The sequence below is a fragment of the Neofelis nebulosa genome, chromosome 4, assembly GCF_028018385.1.
Source record: "Neofelis nebulosa isolate mNeoNeb1 chromosome 4, mNeoNeb1.pri, whole genome shotgun sequence".
Taxonomy (NCBI): domain Eukaryota; kingdom Metazoa; phylum Chordata; class Mammalia; order Carnivora; family Felidae; genus Neofelis; species Neofelis nebulosa.
In genome coordinates, this window is record NC_080785.1 from 131524264 (window position 1) to 131551504 (window position 27241).

Here is a 27241-nt window from a genome sequence, read left to right on the forward strand (position 1 = left end):
TTATCTCACATCGAGGCCTCCAGAGACCAAGGGGAGGGCTCAAATCTACATTAAATGCAGATTTTAACACAAGCACGCCAAAAACAGAATGTCGTCGTCGTTGTTGTTTCAATTCTCAGGTGGGCTTTGGAAACCGTATGTAGACATGTTCTGTACTTACGCATGGGCTGACATTCGTGCACACACCTGTACGTTTGCAATAACTAAAGGATTTTCTATAGGGGCTTCCTCTTTGATTCCTATCGTGAGAAAGCGACAGGCATGATCCTAGCATGGTACCTAGCCCTGTCACATCAAGCCCTGTAAATCATAGTTGAAAATCTGCCTCGTTGCCTATACTGTTTTTGGAATGCGAATTGGAAACGTGCACACAGAGGGATTCCCTCTTCATTGACTATATAAGGGAACAATGCAGCGGACGCTCACAGCACAGCCCCCACCAGTCTGGCCCTGCATGTATGTCCCTGGGAGGTAGCTTTGCTCCAGAGAGGGCAGCCATGGGACCCGTAGCCTTTCTGCCTCCTCTGTTGTCATCTCAGGTGACTCTCCAGAAGGCAATTGGGTCGGATAATCATACCTTGTACTCGTACAGAACCCTTTGTCTGGGAAATCAAAGTGCCTGACTAATGCTAACTCGTTAATACTCAGAACACCCTTGGGACATAGGTAGGCTGCAAAGATTATCCCACTTTTGAGGTGGGAAAACCTCCTGTTGTTAAAGCAGTTTACAACTTCCGGGTGTGTCTGTACTTAATGGTCAGGCTAGACCTGAATGGGTATGATGCAGGTGCCCCGAGAAGCATTTTCCCTGTGCCATGCTCAGCCCCGACCACAGGCAGTCCCATGAGAAAGTGTTTTACCATGAAGAAACCTTACGGGAAAATGTAGCTAGTGCACGGTACTGATGTAGCTAGTGCACGGTACTGATGGTGGGGAAGGAGGAGCCAACGAAGACTGTCGAAGCTTAGTTTGAGTCTATTTAGGATCCAATGTAGGATTTTGTCCTTGTTGTTTATATGATACCGCTTGGGCTGAAATGTTAAATATTTGTTTTATTTCACATTCACTCGATACGATGTTGGCAATTTAACTTCCACAAGACTCAAGTTCTTTTGTTCTTTGCAAAGACACAGACTCCTGCTCATTGGCTGTGCAAGATTGAGTCAGAAGTTACTCTGTAGTCTCCCCCTTTGGGGGCCAAACAGTTGAAACATTGTGTTAACCCTAGATGTCACTATGTGATTCTTCGGTTCTGGTGTGTCTTAAGCCTCCCTGAAACGGTTACTAAGCACAGTGAAAAAATTAGTCATGTGCCATTTGCTGTTTAAAGTCTTCGGTTGAAAGCTTTTTCAGAAATCTCTAGAGTAGGGTGCTAGTTTTTAGGTTGTTTGGTCCCCAGTACTGTTGGTTTGAACCTGAATATAGAAATTAGATTTGAAAACTCTCTCTTAAAAATGTGTTTTTAATTTTAAAAAGTAATTTTGAAAAGATCCTAAATAATGTGATTCCAGTGTTGCTTAAGAAAATTACTTTCCTTAAGCATACTTCCAAATGTTAACCTTGTATCAATACATAGGTGATGATATTACACTTTATTTTTTATTTTCTTAATTCATTTATGCATTTCCCATGTCTTCTACCATGAGATTATTACTTTCATGCTCAGTGATCGTTTGTAAAGTGCTTTTTGAAGTCACTGAAGAATCACTTACCGAATGTCAGGTCCTAGCCTCTGTGCCTTACACGTACTAATTGTGATGTAGAAACTGTGATTTCCTCCCCTTCTTACAGGTGAAGAAACTGCGGCACAGAGAGGTTAAGTGACTTACCCAAGGTCACACAGCTGGCAAGTGGTAGATCTGGGGTTCAAATCAGGTAGAATGGGTTCGTATTCAGGTGGAACGACTGGTGGATGTTCTACCACCATGGTTGCTGCTTCTGGATAAATACGTTAATGTTTTCTAAAGCTAACTTCTGTTTCTTTGGAATTGTTGTGATGCTCTCAAGGTCAGTAATTCCCCCAAATTCCCAGAGAATCCTTATTTCTTCATGCATGAAGACTCAAGTTCCACCTTATGCTAAACTGTGGTTACTGGAAGTTCCAGAAACCATTCTCCCACCGTGAGCACAACCCAGTGAACACAGCTGCCCATTCGATGAGCACAGTTTTGTTTTTAATCCCCTTTTTAAGAAAATATTTCTAATCCCTTGACCAGAGCGCTGAAATCTTTTCTTTTGCTGTCTTCTATCTGTATCTGCAGTATATTCACATGTGTTTATGTTTACATAAAAGATAAAAACTTCAAATAGTTTCCTATAAAGTTACCTTTGTGGCTTGAATTCGTCTGAGCATTTCTAACTTTTCCCTTGAAGATCTGTCCTGTCCAGCAAGTACCTGTAGTTCTCTGTGAATGGAAGAATTCCAAATCCATGGATCCGTGGATTTCAGTGGCCATTTGGGGTTATGTCATTCCTGAAGTACAAGTGAAGGGATTCTAATCCAAACTGCGTGACCTTTGGCGTATTATGTAAATGTTGTGTTTATGTAAAGTGCTTTAGAAGCAAGCCAGACCCACGGCTGGCATTCAGGGTTGGTGATCATTTTCTTGTTCACCAGCAGCAGCAACATGAGCATCATCATCTCCTGGGAGCTCCCTGGTTAGCCTCGAGGCAGCCATTCCTGCTGTGTTGTTCTTAGAGTCCAGGCAAGGCAGGCTACCTTTAGGGTTTGGTGAGGGTCAGAAATGGCCATACTTGCTCAAGTGCCTTTGCCAGCGGAAGGAGCCCGGACTCATGGTTGCAAGCCATCTGTGTGACCATGGGCAAATCACAGATCCCCTCTTGTCCCCAGTTAGCTTTTTGTACAATCACTGCCGTCTGCCTTAGATTCCCTGTGGTTTTCTCATGGTCCTTGTCAGGAGGACAATGACTAGTGTGAGATCACTGGGAAATAGGAATGTTTGCTTTCCACAAAATATATTTTTGTATGTATGGGGTAATGTACTGTGGTAGTATATTACATTTAGTAAGTAATGTTCACGTACAGGTATCTCGCTAAGGACTGTCCATGCACACCTCACGTAATGCTTAGAAATAGCCTCTCTGTTCCTGTTTCTGTATGTGTTAACTGCATTTAAAAATAACTCAAAGTAAATGAGATGATGTGTGTGTAATGTTGAGTACTTGTCTGTCAATAAATAGTTAAAAAGAATGCAACTTTTATTATTATCTTCCTCGTCCCCTTTAACCAGGGACCAAGACAGTTTTAAGAGGATGGTTATTTGGAAATGCAAATCAAAACCACAGTAAGATAGTGCCTCATAGCTGTTGGAATGGCTGTTGTCAAAAAGATAAGACATAGCAAGTGTTGGCGAGGATGTGGAGAAAAGGGAACCCCTACCCCATGGATGGGAATGTAAATTGGTACAGCCACTGGGGAAGACAGTATGGAGGTTCCTCCAAAAATTAAATGCAGATTCATCACTTCCACTTCTGGGTTTTTATATCCAAAGGAAATGAATCACTACCTCGAAAAGATCCCTGTAGTGCCACATTCATTACGGCATTATTTTACAACAGCCAAGATAAGGAAATAAGGAAACACTTACGCATTGATGGATGAATAAAGAAGATGTAATATGTATGGACTATTATTCACCCATAAAAAAGAAGGAAATCCTGCTATTTGCAACAACATGGATGGACCTTTGGGGCACTGTGCTGGGTGAAATAAGTCAGAGAAAGGCAAATACTTTGATCTCACTTTTATGTGGAATCTAATCTAATCAAACCCAAAGGAAATACAATACAAGCAGTTTTAGGGAAAAGGTCGAATCAATTAATTTTTTAATTTTAATTTTTTAAAAAAATTTTAACAACTTTATTGAGATAATTTTGACATAAAGAAATTGTATCTATATTAAGAAGAGATTGGTGATTGCCAGAGGTGGGGGACATGGGAGTGAAGGTTGTCAAAATCTTCAAACTTGCAGACAGTTATAAAATAAATAAATTCTTGGGACATAATACACAGCATGGTGACTGAAGTTAACCACAATGTATCATATATTTGAAAGTTGCTAAGAGAGTAGATCTTAAAAGTTCTCCTTTCAAGGAAAAAAAAAAAAACTCTGTCAGGGAATAGATGTTAACTAAACTTACTGTGGTAATCATTTTGAAATATATAGCTATAGATATCACAAAACATACCAATTATGTATATCTAATCTGTATCTGTATATATAATCATGGAGTACACCGAAAACTATTAGAGTATTATATGTTAATTATATCTCAATAAAACTAAGAGGGGAAAAAGCATTCCGAGAAAACATTTTTAAAAAAAGATTATAGCGGGAGGCACCTGGCTCAGTCTGTTAGGCGTCCTACTTCGGCTCAGGTCATGATCTCGCCGCTCATGGGTTCGAGATCCACATCGGGCTCTGTGCCGACAGCTCAAAGCCTGGAACCTGCTTCGGATTCTGTGTCTGCCTCTCTCTATCTCCCCCTACCCCACCCACACTCTGTCTGTCTGTCTGTCTGTCTGTCTCTCCAAAATAAATAAACATTAAAAATTGTTTTAAATAATAATAAAAAAGGATTATAGTGTGGGCACCTTGGTGCTGCAGTCAGTTAAGCGTCTGACTCTCAGGTCATGATCTCAGGGTTCATGAGTTCAAGCCCTGCTTTGGGCCGCATGCTGTTATTGCAAAGCCTGGTTGGGATTCTCTTTTTCTCCCTCTTGGCCTGTCCCCACCCAACCTGCTCTCTCTCTCAGAAATAAATAAATAAGCGTAAAAAGATTACAGTGACATAATACCCCCTCCTAACAAAAAGCAAGCAGTTACAGCAGAGTCTGAGAATCTGCAGTGGGTTAAAATAAACACGGGCCAGCAACCATGCTTGACCTGAAAGCCATGCCAGGTAGGTAGGGAGAGAAAGGTCTAATGTAGATGAAGGCAGAGAATGGATACAGGTGTCCAGGGCCTGAGCTCTGTGTGGACTTGGGCTAACTTGAGAGAAAACATCTTTGCTCTGACAGCTCACCCTCTCCATTGCTGGCATTAAACGCTCCTTTTGAAAAATTCCAACTTTGGCCCAGCGAAAGCGAAGAACGGGGTGCCTGTCCCTATGAGAGCTTGAGGGAGGATTGAGCATCTAAGGGATGATGGCAACAGCATCAGTATCGCAAGAGCAGCTGATGAACTTGGACAGGTGAAGAGGTGAAGCGCAGTGTGAAGGAGAACAGGTACTTCTGGGTCTGTTTTCCCTCCGGTCAGCCTGCTTGCGGGTTGCCGCACAGCCATAGGAACTCGGGGCACTTCGGGGATCCTCGACCAGTGCTAGTCCCTTGGGTCAGAGGACATCAGGGAACGCTACTGCTTGAAGCAGTTAGAATACAAGCAGAGTTTTTAGGAAGAGGTAGAATCGATTAATTTTTTAAGTTTAAATTTTTTAACAACTTTATGGAGACAACTTTGACATAAAAAATTGTATCCACATTTAGGTGTTAGGTGTACAACTTGATATTTTTATACCTACGTCTACACGGTGAAAAGATCACCACAATCAAACTAACCTGTCTGTCACCTCTACATTATTACCCTTTTGTGTGTGTGATGAGGTTTTTTTTTTGATGTTTATTTATGAGAGAAAGAGGGAGGGAGGGAGGGAGGGAGGAAGGATGAGTGGGGGAGGGGCAGGTAGAAGGAGAGACAGAATCCCAAGCAGACCCTTTGCCATCAGCCCGATGCGGGGCTTGATCCCACAAACTGTGAGGTCACGACCTGATCGGAAATCAGGAGTCAGACGCTCAACTGAGTGAGCCACCCATGTGCCCTGAGAAGTTTTACTTTAAGAAGTATCCCCGTAGCAAACTTCAAGCACACAGTACAGTATTATTAAGTACAGGCAGCATTGTGTCCATAAGAATTCCAGAACATATTCATGCTGCAGAACTAACTAAACCCTACTACCCTTTGACCAACATCTCCCCATTTTCCCCACCCTCCAGTCTCTGGCAGCCATCATTCTGCTCTCTGCTTCTTTGAGTTCGACCTTTTCAGATTTTGTATATGTAAGTGAGATCATGCACTACTGGGAAAAGTAGAACTTAAATGGAGAAGACACCTGAATGCCTTGTAAATGTGGACGGAGAGCAGGGAAGGCAGATTTGCAGATGTGGCCATGGCTCCAGGAGTCCTGGGAGTGAAAGGATCTGGTTGGAAAGAGCAGGCCTTTTGTGTGGGGAAAAGAGGCAGGTAAACTTATGTTGAAAGATGTGATACCCGGAAGAGGCCTCTGCCTTCTTCCTGAAGGTAAAGTACCCGCATTCATCCTTGCGTGTTTGGCTCTCTGGACTGCATATCTGTTTGCCAGAATTACCTGCAGTCATATTTGGTCTAATCAGTGACCTTGGTAGAATGTGGGTGTCAGGTTCTCGTGAGACAGTGTGTGTTTGTTTTTGTTTTTCTGTCCCAGCCGTTCCGTAGCTTTGTGACCTTGGGCAAGTCACCGAACCTCACCATCTCATGATTTTTCCACCCTAAATCAGTAATCATAAAACCTTGCCCTGCTTCCCTCCGAGATGGTGGGGACACAAAGTAACATGACAAGTCTAAAGCAACTAACTAGCATAGTGCTTCACACACGGGGAGCACGGCAGTATGCTGTTTTTATTTTAGTGTCGTAAATGCAGGGAGTTATTACACTTGCTGCTCTGTTTCTAGATATTCCTTATTTCTTAAATCCTTAGACTAGTGTAATCTTTGCTATTTGCATTAACCGCTCTAAGAAATGTAAATTATTGGAGAGTATTAGGGTAACGGCAACGACAACGATGATGATTTGGCCCTAGTTAACTGTGGCCAAGAGTGAGTAGTTCCAGATTTTAGATTCTTAGTCTGGTTTGGGCCTTTGCTCCCTTTCCACTTCTGTTTCTTTCTTTTGTCTTTCATGTCAGCTGGAATGTTGCCTCTACATTGCCTTTCACTTTTGCTTCTTTCCCCAGCATTCAGGTAAGGGAAGGAGAAGGTATTTTGCAAAAGAGCAAAGCATCCATAGGGCATCCCAAGTGCGTGTGACTTGCGTTATAAGGACCAAAGGAGTACAACACCGTATTTGTTTGAGCAGGAACTAGTTTTGGTGTTAGTGGTAAAATCATAGAAAAGTCTTTTGACTTTTCTTATGACTTTTTTGTCCATTATTTTGAACATGATTCTAGCCAGATTATTCTGCAAGCTTCAAAAATAGCCACTCTCCTCCTAAGGTACGAAAAGATCGGAATCTGGATTGTTCATAATGAGAGTTGCTGGACTGCATCCCCATAAAAGACAATTGCAGAAAACAACAGGTTAATACAGCCAGTTCATAGTTCCCTTTGATTCACATATCCTTCCATTTGATCCCTATATTTTCTACTTTGGGAACTTGGAGAAGGAGTGGACTCATTTATTTATTTCTTTTTGGGCCCAGTCTGGTCCTTTCTTAACAAGGAGAAATGGGTTTGATGCAGCACCTAGCTTAATATTTTAGACATTTTCTAATAAACTTGACTTCTGTTTTACTTCCTTGCAACGCCAGTGTTGCCTACGGTCATGGCGCCCCAGGCTGTGGTCTTGCCGACTCGTTCAAGCTAGACAGGCTCAGGCTTGGGCAGTGCTTGGATGGAATCTGTCCAAAGACAACTCAGGTGCCGGAGACTGGGTGGTGGTGATTCAGCGTCTGGCACCGGCTCCAGCAAGGAGCAGCCAACCAGGGCCTCAACACGGTGGTTATAGGGCCCTATGTTAATAGGTGTATGGAGTAGGAGTATGGTTGGGGGGGGGGGGGGGGGAGAGGGTTGTCTCCTCTTATAAGAGACTTCAAACAGACTTCCTGACTGTTTATAGCCATTAAACTTACTTCAGCTGATTTTGCAAGAGGATCATAGATAGCCTTTTTCTTTTTGTCTCATGAAAATTCCTAACCTTTACCTTCTTTGGCGGTAAGTGCCCTCTACATGGAGAGTTAAATAATCAAGGTTATTCATAACTGTAAGGAAATACAGCATTTTTTGACCCTGCTTCTGCCCCCTAGGTTTCCTTTGGGGCTGGGACTTGTAGTCGAATGCTTCCTCCTGTTTTGGGCCTTATGATGTTTCTCTGTCCATGTCTCCTGTACTTGGGGCATGGGATGGTGTTTGGGCCCCAAAACACTAATGCTGGCACATCGTGGCATGGCACAAGAGTACAGCGGCACAATTCTGTGTTCTTCTAAACATCATCCCGGCTCTTCTAAACAACAATAAGAGAGAGAGAGAGAGAGAGAGAGAGAGAGAGAGAGAGAGAGAGAGAAAGGATGGAAGGAAGGAAGGGAGGAAAAGAGAAAGGAAGGGAGGGAGGAAGGAAAGAGAGAGAGCAAGAGAAAGAAAGGAAAGAAAAGGAAAGGGAAGGAAGGAAGAAAGGAAAAGAGAGAGAGAAAAAGAGAAAGAAAATACTGTGTCATCTTTTCTTCTAGGAAAACACACTCTAATGGATTGCCAACATTAAAAAACTCCTGACTTCAAACACAATACACAGGTCTTTACATTATTTGCTACAATTTAAAGTTCCGGGTCTTCTAAAAAACAAAAAAGAAAGAACGAGAGAGAGAGAGAGGGGAAGGATGGAAAGAAGGAAGGGAGGAAGGAAAGAGAGAGAGCAAGAGAAAGAAAGGAAAGGAAAGGGAAGGAGGGAAGACAGGAAAAGAGAGAGAGAAAGAAAGACAGCATGGAGCCTGCTTAGGATTCTCTGTCTCTGTCTCTGTCTGCCCCTCCCCTGCTAGCTCTCTATCTCTCAAATAAAAAATTAAAAAATAAAATAAAGTAAAGCCAAAGTGAAGAACATAGGTGTTAAGTGTCACAGCAGTGATAAGCATCCTATGTGTAGCGTGAAGAACATAAAGTCATCTCAGTAAGGGTTTGGGAAGCCCCACTTGGAAAGTAGATCTAGAGGGTGGAGGTTCAGGTTAGCGTGGGACGATAAAGAAATGGTAGTGGTCCAGGTGGCAGAGGGATGCTATGTCCTGGCCTCATCTCTCCTTGTCCCCACACGTGTGGGTGACCTGCCCTATGCCATGCTTCCTTGTGCACATAGGACAGTGTGTATAGGGATCTTTGACTTTTTCGTTTCCTGTCCTCCTTCATTTCAACTCACGCACGTCATGTTGGAGTGCTGTAGGCATGGTATGGTCTCTGGTCCAGTTTTTCACCCTGTCTGTCTAGATATTGTCTCATAAACTCATTTGCAAAGACGGTGGAACATTTTGAGGAATCCACCCCTATCTAAACGTCAGCTATTATGGAACGCCCTCAGAGTATACAGTGCTTTCTCCAGCTGTTAGAACTCCGGGCTTGGATGAAGCTACATGGAACTTTTCCCTTCTAGGTCACTGATTCAAATCCAGTATCCCAGCTGATCTAAGGCTTTGCTATCTGCCCCACCTGCTCTTGGGGGGGGGGGGGGGCGGGGGTCAAGTCCAGTGAATCAGCTACCAGTGAATGTTCACACTCTACACCCTTATTTGCATTCTCATCAAGTGTAGACCAAGTAGTAACTGGTGCAGAGAGACTGTTAAAGGCCCTCTGATGATTTTTTGATGGTCGTTACCCCCCATGTATTAAAATTTTGATTGGGGAAGTGGGTTGTTTTTTGTTTTTTATTTAGGACGCTAGTAACATGACTTGGTCTGTTAGAGTACTTTCTTTCTTTGTATGTGTAATATTTACACAATCACTAGACCCGGAATCTTTCCTTGGGCAAATCCCTCGATGAGATTAGCTTACTTTTCCAGTTTCCTGTGATAACCAAGTGTTTCATTTGTAAATAACTTTTTTTTCCTTTTTTGCATTTTTATTGGAGAACTCACTGCCTTGGAATGTTGTTGATTCTGTATGAATGCATGTACACATCTAGTCCTATCAGCCACGGTCATTTCTTGTTTTTTTAAATGGACCCACACATGTTCTCTCCATCCTGCAACTGGAGTGACTGCTGTGTCTAAAGCAAGGAGGTGATGGAGACGCCCTGCACACTCAGTCCCAGGTCTGGCTGCGGGGTGATTGCTAGTGTTAAACGATGAGCCCTCTGGTTAAGATGGTTGGTAGTTGCCGAGCCACACCAAGAGAGCAGATTAGTTTATGGGGGAGAAAAAGCTCTCCAGAGGTACTCGAGGTGCATGTGGAGGTTGAGAAATGAAGAGAACAAGACTGTTTTCCTACCGAGCTTCCCATGCTGCTTTTTATTGCTAGCTTCCCCCCACCCCCCACCCCCATATGCACAGTGACTGTTGATTAGCCTGGGAAATTATCTGAGAAACAGGTTTGATCTTGAGGGGTGGGGAGAGTCTAGGAAAAGAAATTAGAGGAAGGGTGGCTGACTCAGAGCAGCCTTTGAAGCTGGGAGTGGGACAGCTTGTCAGGGCAGACGGGAAATAACCGACTTCTCTCCACTGGCCCATAGCGCATGCTGTCTTCATTCTCTTGGTGTTTGGGACCTCACACCCAATTGAGGAGATTCACTCCGAGCTGGTGTAAATTACCTGTGAGAAGAAACACATAGTCAAAGTTTGCAGCTCTTTTTAAAGAGTTACAGAAAGAGGAGCACATGGATGCATTTTGCTTTCCCATCCCAGTTCCTTTTGGAAAATCGGATCGGACTTTGAGCTTTAAGAGCAGCGAATTAGAAATGTCCTTGCATGTCAGCTAAGTTCTAAAATTATCTGGGGCAACTGGTCGCAAGCTTTGTTTTTATAAAATTGTGTCCAGTGGAATCTTCGGGGAATCTCAGAGTACAGCCTGCAACCCAAGGCATGGGTTGGCAAACTTTTCGTGTCAGGCCCGGATAGGAAGTATTTTAGGTTGTGTGGACCATCCAGTCTGTGCTGAAGGTACTTAACTCTGCTTTGTGATGCAACAGCGGCCCCAGACAGCATGGAATCAAGCGAGCATGACTGTGTTCCTGTAACACTTTATTTGTGGATACTGAAAACTGAACTCCGTATAATTTTCACACGTCACAAAATATTCTTTCTTCTATTATCGCTCCAACTATTTAAGTAAGTAAAAACCCTTCTCGTCTTGTGGGCTGGATAGTAATGGCTCATCTGGAGGATTCGGTCCAGGGCCTGTAATAGTGTACTGACCCAGGACCTAAAACACTGTGGTTAGTCTTATTTTTTTGAGGACCTCCTAGTATCGGTGTTTTTGTCAGGCCTCATCACCAGGTGTTGTGTCAAAACTTGTATGAAGATTTTTTTTCCTTATGCCAGTTCGCTGTATGTATATGTGCATGCATGCTGAAATCATATTTTATGTAAACTTATTGGTGTTGCTTAAAATACGGTAAATGTGTTTTTGAACATTGGCTACCTAGAGAAATGTGCTAAACATGGGGAAACCTATCCCCTAAAATATTAGCACCTGCTCTAAACTTCAGATATAAATAGCTCAAAAGTTGTAAACATGCTGATGCGAAACATAATTTGTCAATAACAGATGGCACTTACTTGCCGAGAAGGCGAAGGCTCCGATGAGAAAGGCATAATTTTGAGCCAGTGGAATCAGAGGTGTGTCAGAAATGTCCAGGCCCCAGTTAGCATAAAAGCATGGCCTGCGAAACCAGCAGCCAAGTACCTACTCCCTGACTCTGAGTACTCAGAGCTGGTAGTAGCCCACGGAGAGTTGATCAAAATTCAACTTCAACCCCTTGTGCAGAGCAGGATGTAGGTGATATTCAAGGCAGAGAGGGAGGCTGGCCAGTCCACAGATGAAGGCAATGCGTGCCTGCCTTCCAGCCCTCTCCTCTGTTAGCTCACAGAGCCATTTATTTTAGCTAGTTAAAGACAAATACATGCCTGTGCATCTGGGCTTTAAGTGCCTGGTTTTATCAGTCACCCCCTCTCTGTGACATCCTCAAACTATGTCTTTCTTGTAACCTGAGCCTAGCACTCAGTACAGTACCAGGTTGTCCATTGCCAGGCAATTGTCACATCTATTATAAAGGAAGTGTTGACTCAACCCAGCCCAGGAACCGTCATCAATGGTAAAAGGTCTCCAGAGGTGGGATGGGACCTTTTAAGTTATTTACACAAGCAGTTGGTCTGGAACTTGAGTCAGAGTTGATCCTTGCTTCTTACAAGATACACTTCATTTATTCATATCCTTTCTCCCTCCCGCCCTTACTAACCCTCCCGTCTTCTCCGTCATACGCACGCAGACACATGTCCGTGCACCTTATTATTCTGTATCCAAAGGATCTCATTTGTCTTCATGCAGAATATCTTAGCGGACTTCTTGCCATATGTGATCGAGATGCTGTTATACAAATAAGAAAACTCCATCCTCACTCCTCAGTTGCGTTGGAAGAGATCTCTGAGGTTCAGGCAGTGGAGTCTGAGATGAAAGACATTAATTTCATTTTGATGCAGGTAACAGGTAAAAATGGCTACCAGGTAATAAGCATGTATGAGAAATCACTAGGTTTCTGGTGCATGTTCCAAAGGGGATCCCATCAGTCATTCCATATTTTCCACTGGCCACCAGTGAACATGACAATAAACATTTCTTACTGTCTGTGAGTGGTAGATACCAGCGATTCATATTATAAATCATGTAATACGATTCATATTATGATGATAATTCTCACATGTGCACTCTTGTACACTAAGGACTTATTCCTCTTTTTTTTTATGACAGTTTAAAATCTAGGTTACAGTGATTTATACCCAATAGAAATCGGAAAAACAAGTGCCCTTGGATGCTTGATTTCACAGCACTTTAAGTTCTAATAAATTATGTTTTAAAATGCCTGGTGAGGGGCGCTTGGGTGGCTCAGTCAGTTAAGCGTCCGAGTCTTGATTTCAGCTCAGGTCGTGATATGAGAGGTTCGTGAGGTGGAACCCCACGTCTGCTTCTGCGCTTACATGGAGCCTACTAGGGATTCTGTCTCTCCCTTTATCTCTGTCCCCACCCCACTCACACTTTCTCTCTCTCCCAAAATAAATAAATAAGCTTTAAAAAAACCAAAAACAAAAACAACACTTGGCAAGACCTCAGTTGATTTGGGGGTGGGGGAGGATAGATTTAATACTTTGTTCCAACTTTGTTCCCATCATCATGATGAGGCTGGGGAATTATTGTGAAGCAGTTCACAACAGTTCAGATCAAGGTGAATAATTTACACTAGTACTAGTGTTGCCCCTCCATCCCACATATTTGAAATTATTTTGCCTGTTTGCATTCATGTTGAGAATAAAATTTGGAAAACCAATTTGCACGTATCTCCATCTTTATTCTTCTCTCTTCGGTAGTTTGACTAAAATATCCCTTGTGTTCCTACAAGTTCCCAAGCCTTTTCTACCCTGTGCTGCTATCTTTTTTTTTTTTTTTAATTTTTTTTTTAACGTTTATTTATTTTTGAGACAGAGAGAGACAAAGCATGAACAGGGGAGGAGCAGAGAGAGAGGGAGACACAGAATCTGAAACAGGCTCCAGGCTCTGAGCTGTCAGCACAGAGCCCGACGTGGGGCTCGAACTCACGGACCGCGAGATCATGACCTGAGCCAAAGTCGGCCGCTTAACCAACTGAGCCACCCAGGCGCCCCTGTGCTGCTATCTTTGATTATCTTCTCCAACAAGGCTCAGTATGAAATGCTGTAAGGGAGCTGGAGTTCATTACGTGACTGTTTAAATTTATGTGCTCCGCATCGGGTCTAAAATAAGATGGTACACACCTGAATGATTTTTTTTTTCTTAAAACCAGCGAAATAATTGCCAGGATTTCACTAGCTAATTTTGAAATGCATAGAGCCAGCTCAATAAACATTCATTAAATACTTAGGTTTGAGTCCTATGCTGTCTTGTTCTTAAACAGTGCAGTGTTCCAATGACAACATAAGAATGGTTTTGTGAGGGGCGCCTGGGTGGCTCAGCCGGTTAAGCATCCGACTTCGGCTCAGGTCATGATCTCACGATTTGTGAGTTCGAGCCCCGAGTCGGGCTCTGCGCTGACAGCCTGGAGCCTGCTTCAATTTTGTGTCTCCCTCTCTCTCTCTGTGCCTACCCTGCTTGTGCTCTCTGTCTCTCATAAATGAATAAATGTTAAAAAATAATTTAAAAAAAGAAAAAAAAAAGAATAGTTTTGTGAGGTGGTGTGTGTGTGTGTGTTTAAAAAAAAAACACTAAATATGTATTTTACCAAAATGAGGAGTTAACTATACAGAGTCTCAGAGATTTGTTTCTTTTTCTTTTTTTAATTTCTTTTATTTATTTATTTTTTTATTTTGAGATTTGTTTCTTTTTTTTTTTTTTTTTTTTTTTAAATTTTTATTTATTTTTGGGACAGAGAGAGACAGAGCATGAACGGGGGAGGGGCAGAGAGAGAGGGAGACACAGAATCGGAAACAGGCTCCAGGCTCCAAGCCATCGGCCCAGAGCCTGACGCGGGGCTCGAACTCACGGACCGCAAGATCGTGACCTGGCTGAAGTCGGACGCTTAACCGACTGCGCCACCCAGGCGCCCCGAGATTTGTTTCTTTAAACATTGAATACCTGGGGCACCTGGGTGGCTCAGTTAAGCGTCCGACTCTGGGTTTCACCTCAGGTCATGATCTTCCGGTTCATGCGTTCAAGCCCCGAGTTGGGCTCTGTGCTCATAGTGCAGAGCCTGCTTGAGATTGCCTTTCTCCCTCTCTCTCTCTGCCCCGCCCCCCTCTCTTTTCAAAAACAAATAAGCGTTCTTAAAAATTGAACTCCAAATTCCATATTCCGCGAAATGTGGTAAATAATTTTAACACAGATTTGTGACTGTGGGGTTTCTGTCACTCTGCCTTTGTTTGCTTGCTCTGTTGTAGTATCCAGTATACCTAACCTTTTTACTCTTTCCCAACCTGCCTTCCTCTGCACTCTTCACTGTCATCTGCGGTTCCTCTATCTGCCTTTCCGGTAGCAGCTAGACCCTTCTTTGCCGATCCGTTCGTTCATTATTACTCTGGGAACTCTGAAGTGAGTACTTAAAATATGGAGCGGTTCTCTCTCCTACCTTAAAAAGCTATAAAACCCTCATGTGAAATAGTTAAGGGAACACACATAGTAGGAGGAGAGGCTTTTGCTCCTGCAGGCACCTTGCAAAGGGGACTATTTTTCTTATATGATATAAATGAAATCCTCACTCTGCCCACTTTTACACCTACGCATGTACTGAGCGTCTCCAAGGAGACCAGGAAACCCGGAGTCCAGTGATGGTGAATCCTCCTCAGAGACAGCAGGCTGGAGTCTTGGGCAACTCTCCCAGGCGTCTTGGCTTCCAGATGCCCCTCTCAGACAGCCTCTCTTCTGGAGACTCTTCCAGGCAGGCTTTCTTGAACATGTCTCTCCCTTCACAGACGCAGCAGCCCGTACCTTACATCTGAAGGGGCTGGTGGTGATGGTGCCTTCGGTAGGCAGGAGGCCTCCCTGGGACAAGGGGGGCAGGAGGCCTCCCTGGGACAAGGGGGGCAGGAGGCCTCCCTGGGACAAGGGGGTGGGGATAGCGGGGAGCTGGGACAGGAAGGTTGCGTCTTTCCCCAAATCTTCTCTTCGTCACCCATTTATCAGTGCGTCTGTCTCATTGCCTCCCTTTGCGCCGTTTAGACCCAAAGGCACCGCTCGGCCTTACAAAATGTCCTGAAAATACTCTTTGTTTTAGTAGTACAGTCATGAGCTCCGTTCAGTGAAGTTGTCCTTTGAGAAGTACTATTCTTGCTGATTCAGCGTTTTTAACCCTGAACGATAATCCTCTTCTCCACTCTGTTTTTCCTTCCCCCTGAGTTCAGTACACAGGGATCTCCATGGTATCTTACCCTTCCCCCACTCACGGCCTCACGGTCACATTTCTTGGAATTATATCCATTATTTTCTTTTTTTTTTTTAAATGTTTATATGTGTGTGTGTGAGAGAGAGCAGGATAGAGGCAGAAAGAAAGAGAGAGAGAGAGAGAGAGAGAGAGAGACAGAATCCGAAGCAGGCTCCAAGCTGTGGGCACAGAACCAAACGCAGAGCTCGAACTCACAAAAGCGAGATCGTGACCCGAGTCGAAGTTGGACGCTTAACCACCTGAGCCACCGAGGCGCCCCTATACATTATTTTCTTATGTAAATGAAGTCTCGGTTTCTCTTTGAGGAACACGCTACCATCATAAGTCCATAATGCACACCTTCTAAGACTTAGAGTATCAGATCCGTTTGATAACATTGACCACATCTATGTGTACACCTTTTAGACACAAATAATTAGTGACTATATAGAAATGTTTATTGATGTAATCCCCAAGAAATCCCATTTTGTCTCTAAAGTCTAAGCACATCATTAATGAACATTCTTGACATATCTTGCACATGAACAATTTTGGTTCACAGCCAAATTGACTCCAGTAATCTAACTTTTCTAGCACGGTGTCTGGAAACTTCAATCTTCTGTTGCTGATCCTACTGCCCTTTTTGGAACCGTGTGGCTAACTATTATTTCTGTTAAATTCTTTGACAGTAAATGTCCTCAGGAGGGTTTATTGATGACACTTTTCTTATTTGAACTTTTCAAAAAGATTGGTCAGTCTATATTCTGCACTTGGGAGGACTCTCCTGTTTTCCTTCTCTCCCTTTCTCTCTCTCCCTCCCTCTCTCTCTCTCCCTCCCTCCCTTCCTTCCTCTCCCTCTCTCCCCTCCCTCCCTCCCTCTCTCTCTCTCTCAAATAAATAAATAAATACGACCCATGTTACAAGCTTAAAAGAGTCATTTTGTATTAGACAAAATCAGTTTTGTTCACAGGTACATACTGTACCCTTTGAGTTGACTTAGAGGTCAAATTTGCTAAGTTTTTTTCTTATATGATCTTTCCAGTTCACCCTGGGTATATCTTACCTGCTTTGATCTCCCTTCTCCAAATACCTTTATCCATAGCATGGTTCACCATTTACCTTTTCCTCTTTATTTGGGCTCAGAAACGACCAAAGTCTTACTGTTGATTTAACTTCCTAAGTTCCCCCAAGAAGAATTGGAGGATAAAGTTGTCTCCGAAAAGAGCCCGTTGTTGTCCCCTAAGTTTCTGTCTTTTTCCCAGCCCCTTCTTGGCCTCCTGCCTCCCTTCCTCAGAGTCCCGTTTATTCATTGTTCAAGTTTTATGTCAGATTTAATGTAGGAATAGTGTCTGCTTGGGTGGATTGCTATGCCTAAGGAACGGTCAGCGAAATGGACTACATCTAAGAAAATGTAAACAAATGTGGAAAGTTTTCTAACTTAGACTGATGGTAAGTTTTCTTTGCTGTGGCATTTGCCCAGGATCGTGAAGGTCAGGATCCCACCCTAAAGTGTACTTCCTGGAGTCCTCCTGTATGTAAAAGAAGCCCCGAACATGGGTGGGTACGCAACACAAACGTGTTTCTTCCATTTTTCCTTCCAGGCACTTCAAGTGGCAAGACAGCTTCTCCTTCAGCAGCAACAGCAGCAGCAAGTTAGTGGATTAAAATCTCCCAAGAGGAATGACAAACAACCAGCCCTTCAGGTGACAATTCTTTAAAAAAAAAAAAAAAATGACACGATACACTTTGGGAGAGCTGACAAACAATTCAGAAGCGGATTGTGTTGGGAGTTGCAGATCACGTACGAAACTCTTGTGCAGAAGGTGCATTCTTAGTTTACCAGCAGAGTATGACATTTCGGAAAAAATGTCTATTTAACCAAAAGCACAGTTGCTGGGAGGAGCGTCTCCTAATGAGATGATGTAGTAAGAGGATGAGTAGTTACAAGTGTGGGTTGCTTAATAGGCAGCAGGTAGCACCAAGGAGCAGTTCCTAGTACTCGAGGTAGGTCACCTCATTGTCTCATGATGGGGGTAGAAATGCAGCACACGTACGTGTAATGTTAGCGCACTGGTTTTTAACTGGGTGTGATTTTACCCACCAGGGGGATGAAGGGCAATGTCCTTTTTTTTATTGTCCCATGGGGACAATAAAACTGTCCCATGGGGACAGTTGTTTTTATTGTCCCATGGGGGCATGGGTGCTCCTGACCTCGAGTAGGTAGAGGCCAGGGATGCTACTTAACTGGTCCTGTACTCCAAGGAAAGATCGCCCACAGCACAGAATCGTTTGTCCCAAAGTGTCATGGGGTCAAGTACCTGTTAGTAGGACTGATGAAGATATGGCACTTTTAATATACCTAGTAACCAGTATAATGTACACTGTTCTTTAGTGGATGTTTTCTGGATCGTCCATAAAAACTGGCAAGCAGTTTGTGTGTCAAGATTTCAAAAAAGACTGGTTTAGCAACTTCTCGTTTCAGGCCCATTGAGGGCAGAGCCGTAGTACAGGGTAGGAGCGGGCTCGTAAAAATCTGCTTTGAATTTTCGACTTGGAGCTGGAAACTGTGACAGATATTTCCAAAAAATGCGACAGAGGGTGTTCATGCTCACATCCAAGACAGGGCACTGCCAGGTTCTCTGTGGTTCAGCTACTCGTACAGCTGGGAGTGGGACGTGCTCGAAACGGGAAGTAAAAGGAACTTCTCACCCTGGACATTTTGGGATGGAATTTGTAAATGGTAGCTGCTGGGTGGAATTTGGCCCCAGCGACATTGATCACGGGGTCAACCCAAATCCTAGCTTGTGTTGACTTCTCTCAGGTCAGCACGAAGTGACCACACTTCCCCAATGATCCTGCAAAGATCTGACCGATGTTGGGGAACAAGCCCTGCCTCTACATCTACTTGGGAAAGCGTCACTGCCTAGAGCACATAGAGTAGCACTTTACGGGGAACAGTTGGATGACAATGTGCACTGTTGACTAACACTTTCAAAAACAGTTAGTGATTTGGTAAACCATCATCGCTGATCCATAGGCCTTTCCGCGTGTGTGAATGCTGGGGATATTTTTAATGAGGTTCAGTGCCGTTGAGGTCCCATGTCAGGTGCTGTAAGAAGTGCTTTGTTGTGCAGATGTCTTAAGAACAGCTCTGGAGGATGAAATATGACTGTGTTGACCTTTCAGCTGTGAGCTTATTTGTCAGGATTCAAATAAGTTGAAAGGATCAAACTGAACAGTTTCCGTAGTCAGACTGGGAATTGTGTTTCAGAGGTCAGCCGCGGAGGCCACATTGCAGATTCCAGAACATAGCCAATTGTTGGTACATATTAAAGTGCTGGGGCATCTCCTGCAGACAGAGACACAATTAAAATTCTAATTTATTAATGTATACAGGGAGCTGGCCCAGCCTGTCACTCAGTGATTCAAATGACTGTCCATTCTTTTGGCCTCCCTCTTGGAGCTCTAACAGCCTTAAAAATACTGTTAGTCCTCTTGAATTTATCAGACCTCAAGTGCATTGGAAAAATGACAATATATTATTGCGGGGAGGTGGGAATCTTGTACGTAGTAGAGCTTTGGTTAGGGATAATTTTAAAAAGTACACACATACACAGTCTGCCTGATGCACTGCTCTTCAGGATTGAAGATCATTTGTAATTTTTTTTATACTAGACTTATATTCCCTCATACTTGCTTTTTAAAGACATATGGCATTTTTAGGTAACTTCTTTTCCAAGATGAACGAAGTTGCTTTAGGGCTAAATATATGAAGTAAAGTTTCAGGGGATTTCCTTTTGAGGGCTCTTTTTCTTGCCCGTTATAAGGTTTTCAGCCACCAGAAGAGTATGATACAGAGAGCTTCATTTTTCTTGGCAAAGACAGTGTCAAAACCAACCTAACACATTCTGCTGAGCACTTCAGTCTGTATAAAAAGTGTGGGGCGAGGGGGCCATCTTGAATGCTGGTTTTGCTAAATAAGATGTTTTGAGTCCCTTCCTACCCCTCTGTGGGAGAGTTGACAAGCATAGAATTTAGACCAGCTTTAAGAGTTGATTGGGAAAAAAAACAGTGGGTTGGCTGTGCGCGCGTGTGAATGTGTGTGTGCGTGCGCGTGCATCATAGACTACGTCTTGTCAGCTGCCTGGTAGGGTCATGCAAATCCACCAGGCTTTATTAGGTTGGCTGACCTTCTACAAACAGAAAGGAGAAATTACTAACCTAGGTCACATGGTATATTACCTCCTTATAAAAATACGTATATAGACTCGGTGATTCACGGAAGGAATAACCTTCAGAGAGATACCTTGCCATGCCATGCCCTCGCTGGGGCACCCCATCCAGTGTGGCTCTGAAATGAAAGGGAAATCCCATCACAAATCTTAACAGGGTTCATTTCTGTTGTTCGTACCCTTCGTGACCACACTGAGAGACCTATCTTCGCAAATTTCAGATCTTCCGCATAGAGGAAGCCTTGACAGGGGAGAAGAATTTGATCTACTGATTGCTTGAGGGGAAAGAAAAAAAAAAAAGAAACCCAAATCCCCAAATATACTGTGACTTATATTTTAGGCATATCTCACACTTCTCTGCTTTATGTTTGGCAGTGCTCTCCAGTTTCCCAGGCTGATGATAACAAACAAAAGAGAATGGAAAGTTAGAGGAGGCTCTAAGTGGTTACTCGATAGAGATCACAAAATGTAGTCAAACATCAGCAATTTGGACTAATTTCAGGAAGACGCTCTCTCCAGCTACACGTACAGAACTAAATCTGAGCTGGCCACATTCTTGGGTGACGTGTGGTTTGTATAATCAAGGCATTAATTGGTATAGATTCTGCTTTTGATGTTCTTAAAAAACACTCTACTTGGTAACCTAAATAGCCCCTTGGTCAGCCTAGCCTCTTGAGCTGCCTTGCAATTTTTTTTTTTTTTTAATGAATGACACAAATGAAAATTGAAAATTGGCCCCGTGGTAAATTCAGGATTAGGATGATCTGGATCTATTAGATGTGATTTGGTGAGCATTTCTGGATCAGCCTCCACGCATAGGGCATCACACGAAACCGTCAAGGGTACAGACCCTGCCCTCAGGATGCTTAGGAGTTGTCAAAGAATTAACAAGGTTTTGCTACAGAAAAATAAAATTCTATGTGGGTAAAAATAGTAGACTTGCTTTTATAAATATTTACATGCTTCTGAAGATTGCTTGAACAAATGAAGTAAACGCTTAATGATGCAGGTGTGCTCATAACCTCGAAAACGTGCAACTTTACTGGCTGAAGATTAATTTGTGAGTAGATGAGCAATTTTATTGATCGAATTTTGGAACTTTGACCACCGTTTCTGGGTAGTAATTCATTTTGGTTCTTTAAGCATTTTAGTTGTTGGCACGAGTACATAAACTGGAAGGAAATCAAATGACACATTTTCTCCTAAGAAAGTAAAAGTACATGTGTATTCTGGCAGCATTAAAGTTAGGAAAGAAAGTAAACCTTGTGTGTTGCTTACAGCGGAAAGCTGACCACAGTTTCAGGCCGTCTATAAAGAATTTGAACTTGAAACCAGTCATCTGAGACGTTCCCCTCGTGCCTGTCCTCCCCCCTTCCAAGGTGACATCGTGTAGGAGCCCCTCATCCAGGAGGCCATTTCACTGGAAGGAAAGGTAGTGAAATCCACTGGGAAGTACAGCCGTGTCATCCGGTTGGAGGCTCAGGAGTATAGTGAGGACTCCTGCTTGAGGTAGAGGAGGTTAAAATACAAGATGCAGCAGGTGTTTTTTTTAGCATTTTTATTTGCAGTTATATAAAACGTGCTTTAGGCAGCATTTTTGCTTTGCATTAATGCCACATATAATCTTAGTACCTCATATCATTTCCACGTTATTCGCTAAGGAATAAATGGGTAAGAGGAAACCTTTAAAGGAAACTACAGTTTTATGTTGTAGATAGTGAAATGGAATGGTTTTTGAAATACTGACCCTTAAAAAATAGCCCTGCGCACTGAATTAGTAAAGTGGATATAATTCAGGAGGAGGCAAAAAAAATTGTTATAAATGTCTAGAGTTAACATTGTCTAGAATTGGCATCCCCGACATGAAATTGAGGGGAAGTGGTGAAATTTGGATGCCTTGTCAGTTGTCATTGTTAATCACATGACTTTGGAGACTCCCAAAACCCTGAAAAATAAATCTTGGTAAGAATCAATAAAGTAAAAATGATGCTTTAAAAATGGTTATTAAGTCTTTCAGATTATACACACCATTAAAAGTACGATAGAGGCAGTGACCCCTCCCTTGAGAAAAATGCACAGGCACACAGAATTTTGTATCCTCTTGTAAGGGTTTCCTGAACCTCAAGGCCATCCTGTGGCCCTGGTCAAATACTCTTAATTTCAGATTTTTTTTTTCTAAAATAGTATGCTTTGGGGTGCCTGGGTGGCTCAGTCGGTTGAGTGTCCAACTTCAGCTTGGGTCATGATCTCATGGTTCGTGGGTTCGAGCCCCACGTTGGGCTCTGTGCTGACAGCTCAGAGCCCGGACCCTGCTACTGATTCTGTGTGTCTCTCTCTTTCTGCCCCTTCCCCGCTCATGTTCTGTCTCTCTGTCTCTCAAAAATAAGTATGTAAAAACTTTTTTAATAAAATAGTATGTCTGGTCCTTACCTCTGAGTTTCTGATTGGAGTTGTAATATAATCAATTGGCTCATTTTTGCCATTTCAGCTGCAGTGTATAGGATGATCCCATGTCCCAGCCTTTCCAGGATATCCCTAGTCTATGCCTGTTGCCTGGCTCTATTTATAAAAATTGTCACTCTTTGAAAGTATCCCAGTTTGGGCATTTAGTTACATGGTCATCTTACATGTATCTAAGCATTAAAATTCAAGTGCGATGCTCATATTTTAAATGTAAGCATATCTTTGTCACCATATGCATATGTCACTGTATGCAAAGATAATTAACATTTAGTCAAGTGCTGAATGTGGGACCATCCCCATGGCTACCCTGTGGTATAGGAATATTATTTACCTGTGCTGTGGATGCAGGAAAGTAAAACTTACAGAAGTTCCCTGACTTGCTGCAGAGCACACAGACAGGTATAGCACCAGAATGGGAAGCCAGGTTTTTGGGGGGGAGCACAGACAACCCGTATGCTGTCGGGAAGTTCATTATAGCTGCCCCTCCCGTGTATATTTCCTCAGCATCTACTGAGTGCCCTGTTTGCCACAAATAAGCAAATTATTATATTTTCCATATTGTAAGCAAAAATGAAACCAAACCAACAAAATCCTATTCCACTGTAAATATCTGGATTTCAGTTAAGAGGACTAAGGTCTGTGTAATTATCCTTAATTGTCGCCTTGTCTGCGTGTGCGTCCCAGTGGTGAGCGACAGCAAAGAAAAGTTATTTGTCCTTCTCAAGTCTGAAGTGCTCTTCGGAGCTTCCCTGTGTCGGAACGTGGAATGGTACGTTACAATCATTGCTGGGGCTAGGAGGTGGGGAGGGACAGGGAAAGAAACATACTTGACTGGTCAAAAATGTGTAAATTGCTAACAAAATGACACATGTAATTAAGAGTGCTCCTACCATTTTACCTTGTGGTTTACACCTCCAGTGTTGAAAAAGAGAGCGACTCCCACCTCGCTAATTACCATTATCACTGAAATGCTAGGGTTGGACTCATTAGTTCCATGTGCATTTAATTAGAGGAAGGCTGAAATTGGATTTAACTTATTACTTTTTCATGGATCACTTTCTTGTCATCACTTCAAATTGGATTGCAGCCCCAGGTAACTAATTATGAGAGCCACAGGATCAAGAGTGAAAAAAAAGGTAATTAGGAATAACACTGTTGGACCCTTGCTGGTCGTCCACTTGTGCTTTGGAAAAAGGAAAAAAAAAAAAGGGAGAGAGAGAGAGAGCGAGCGAGCCGTATTTTGTAGTATTACAGATTAGGGAGTTAGAGGTATGCATGGTTGCTGGGCATCATGGGAGCCTGTCACCACCCATAGTGGTTTCTATGATATACAACTGAGTTGAAGATGTCGAATCGACATGGTTCCACAATCGGCTCCTTAATACCTAGATTAAACTTGTAAAAGCAACAGATTGGCTGTAGGTATGAGGCATCTCAACAATTGTGTAGTCTGGGGGCCTCACATATATGATTACAACAAAGCTGTCAAGATGCCTCTGAGCCAAAGTACAGAATATTTTAAGTACAGGGAGTTAGAATTTAATGAACGTATTAATGTTCCAGAAACATCATTCATGTCTGACAGGAAGACATATCAGTCAGCACAACAGCAAGGTTTAAGGGTTTATACATCAGGAATTTTTGTCAAAGTTTCCAGCAGACCATAATATTCAGACCATTTACAGTGCTTCTGGTTTGTTCTCTTACCCCACCCCAGTGTTGTGGATAGGCTTGCTGAGGTTCAGTTTCTCCTTCCGCCCCCATCGAAAATACTTTAAAACAAATTATATTGTTTCCATGTGCAGAGCAGAATTCAGAACTGCAAGCAATCAATTTTATTGACATCGTCTGAAAAAATGTTGGTGACAGTTGGAGGATGTGAAAGGCTTGGATTTTTAAAGTCGCCAATACTAAGTGTGGCCAAAAAAAAAAAAAAAAAAAATTTTTTTTTTTTTTAAACGTAATCTCATTATTCAAAAGAAGTCCTGGGAGTTAGACTCCCCCAAGAAGGGATTCTTCTTTGATAGACTGTGATAGCATAATGAGAAATCTTGATATCAAGCCTGTGGGTTTCCATGAAGGGAGAAAAAGCTTCCCAGAGAAGTGAATCACCAAGAAAAGATGGCTATTGTTTCCTCAAGTTGTTTAAAATTGGTTTTAATGCTCTGTTAATGTAAGCAAATAATCATGATTCGGTCTGGGGTGACTTTCAAACCTGGGTAAGTGAGACTTGCTTGTTATTTTCTTCAGGACTACAGGGAAGTAGAGACAGGGATGTGCCTACCTGGCGGTGGCCACCACATTATTATTCCCAGAGTGATAAAATGCTCTTCCTGGAATTACAGCTCCGTTTCCTTTGTGAACCTTCTGAGCGAAAGCTCAAAAACCAAAATAGTCATCATCAAGTCGAACGCAAAAAAATTAAAGCTTTTTTTTTTGTTTTTGAACATCTTAAGTTGATTTAGAATTTTTGTACACAATATTCGTCTGTGGTTGAAAGGGGGCACGCCGAGGTCAAGTGATGTAGTGTTTTCCATTTTTCCATATGAGTCTCACAGTGTGTGATAAAAGCAAACTCCTTTATTTGGTAAGTCTGCAGGAATTTCTGATGAAGTGCAGAGGTCATGTTCCCTGTCAATTTGAGTAGCCAGCATTTTTGAACTACTGTTTTTTCTTCTCTTTTTGTGTGTGTCTTTCCTTCCCTGCCCCCCCTAAACCGTGGCACTTTTGTGACACATGCACAGTGAAGTCTTCCAATCTGAAACTCATTAGCACACAGCATTGGACCCTGTCCAGTGGTTAGAAAATTTCCTGAAGCCTAGAATAACAGCATTTGGTGTGAGCACCACAGACCAGCAGTGACAATGGGGGTAGTCGCCCTGCCCTGGCGCCCTGCCCGGTCGGGAAAGCCGACTGACCGTGCCACACAGTGGAGACAGAGGTCGTGAATATGGGATGGGCTCGGAAAGTTTGGTCCTTGGAGAAATATGCTTCTGAAATCACAAGGCAATATCTTTTTTTCCCTATGCTTATTATTTCAATTGGTTGGGAGGTATTTATCAACATTAGCTGCGGGAACATGAAAGCAAGCCATTAGAGAAATAGGATGAAAAACCAATTTCTACAGAATAATATTTTCACCTCTGTAGCTATTGGGCATTACAGAACCTATGGATTTAATTCATTCGTTCCAGCATTATTCGTGGCACCTCACGATATCCAGGTAACACGACCAAGATGAAGTCCTTATCCTCACATTAGAAAGGTGACACAGTTCATGCGATGGGTCATGATCGTTTAAGCCAAGTCTTCCAACAGGAAACTGAGTCCCAGAAATGGAATAGTAATATTAAGGAGCAGGCACGTAAAATTATACTTTCTAGGAGGCAACTACTTGCAACAACCGTATGGGGATCAGTGCTACTGTTATTCCCATCTTACAGATGAGGGAGTGTCGGAGGGGCGGGCAGAGAAGTTAACTTGCCCAGGGCCACACAGCCAACGAGTGGCAGAGCTGGGGCTCTAGCCCAAATAGTTTGGCTCAAGCATCTCTGTGCTCTTACCCGTTCCATTCTGCCGACTCTCACTGAGCTGCTGCTGGGCCCGGCAGACAGGGACAGCGAAAGGAACGGAATCGGAGTTGCTGATGCCTCACGCTTGTCACTAACCACTAGACCACACTGTCTCCTAATTTGGACATATGTTTATGGGCATATTTGAAAAATAGTGCTTGTAATTGAAATATGCACTTTCTAAAGGGAAATGACGCTTGGGAAAGAGAGAAGAAAGGCGGGTATTACTCAAAGTCTGCAGACAACTCTGCAAGTAATTGTCTAAAGGCAGCCGTTGAAATTGAGAAGCAGTTTGGAAAATGTACAGTTTGGGAAATTTGTGTACCGATGTAATTACGGTAGTTGTGAGTTGATGTCATGCCTAGTAACTGTTTTTGTATTGCTTGGGCCTTTGTTACCGAGCTGTGATATCATGAGCAAACTATTATAAACATAGCATGGATATAGCATGCTTGTGTAACAAAAGATCGGGAACTTTTATTAAGTTTGTTTTCCTTGTCATATTGTAAAAATTTATTATGTGTACTGTGTATATTAGAAACAGATTCGGGTAATTCTGTCTAAATGAAGTCATCCCGGCTATTTCCAGACTGTCTGTTTTTGGTTGTGAATAATTTTCATACATCAGATGGTTGTCATATTTAGTCGCTCTCAAAATTTTAAAGAGAACATATCCCATTTTGAACTTGGGGTGGACTTTAGCCGCCCTGCTGTTGGGATTGTTTGAGTTTGAAATTACTGCCCAGTAAATTATGGAGACTGAGCACCAGTCATTTCTAAAGGGTCTGGGCCCGCTCCCTTCTATTCATAACCTTTCCCCCTTCATCAAAAGAACAGATTTTTAACTACTTAAGTAGTAGAATCGAAAGCTGCCAGGGCACAATTGGGCAGAGAATGCCAGCCCTTGTCCTTTTATGTTACATCCCATTGAGAAGATTTGGTAAACATTCAAGCAGACAGAGCCCGGCATTTATCGGTGTTCATGGTAGAATGTGGATTTTAAATGGGTTGTTCAAAAACTTTAGATGACTCGATCCTTCCCAGCTACCCTCCCTAGCTCCTTTTGCTTACCAAGCTTTTATGACCTGAATCTTCTGCCTGCTGCTTCAGTTTGGTTTTTTCTATA

The 27241-nt window shown here is 42.8% G+C and overlaps 1 protein-coding gene across 11 annotated transcripts in view; it reads left to right on the top strand.

Annotated features, from left to right (window-relative positions):
* Positions 1-27241, top strand: part of FOXP1 (forkhead box P1) — a 511285-nt gene that overhangs the window by 336557 nt on the left and 147487 nt on the right. For 10 of the 11 annotated variants that reach the window (XM_058728782.1, XM_058728781.1, XM_058728793.1 and 7 more), the window contains one exon: positions 17450-17551. In XM_058728782.1, the coding sequence (XP_058584765.1) occupies positions 17450-17551 (102 nt within the window). Of the gene's footprint in view, positions 1-17446; positions 17552-27241 lie in introns of all 11 variants that reach the window. The other variant, XM_058728786.1, reaches the window with a different exon arrangement.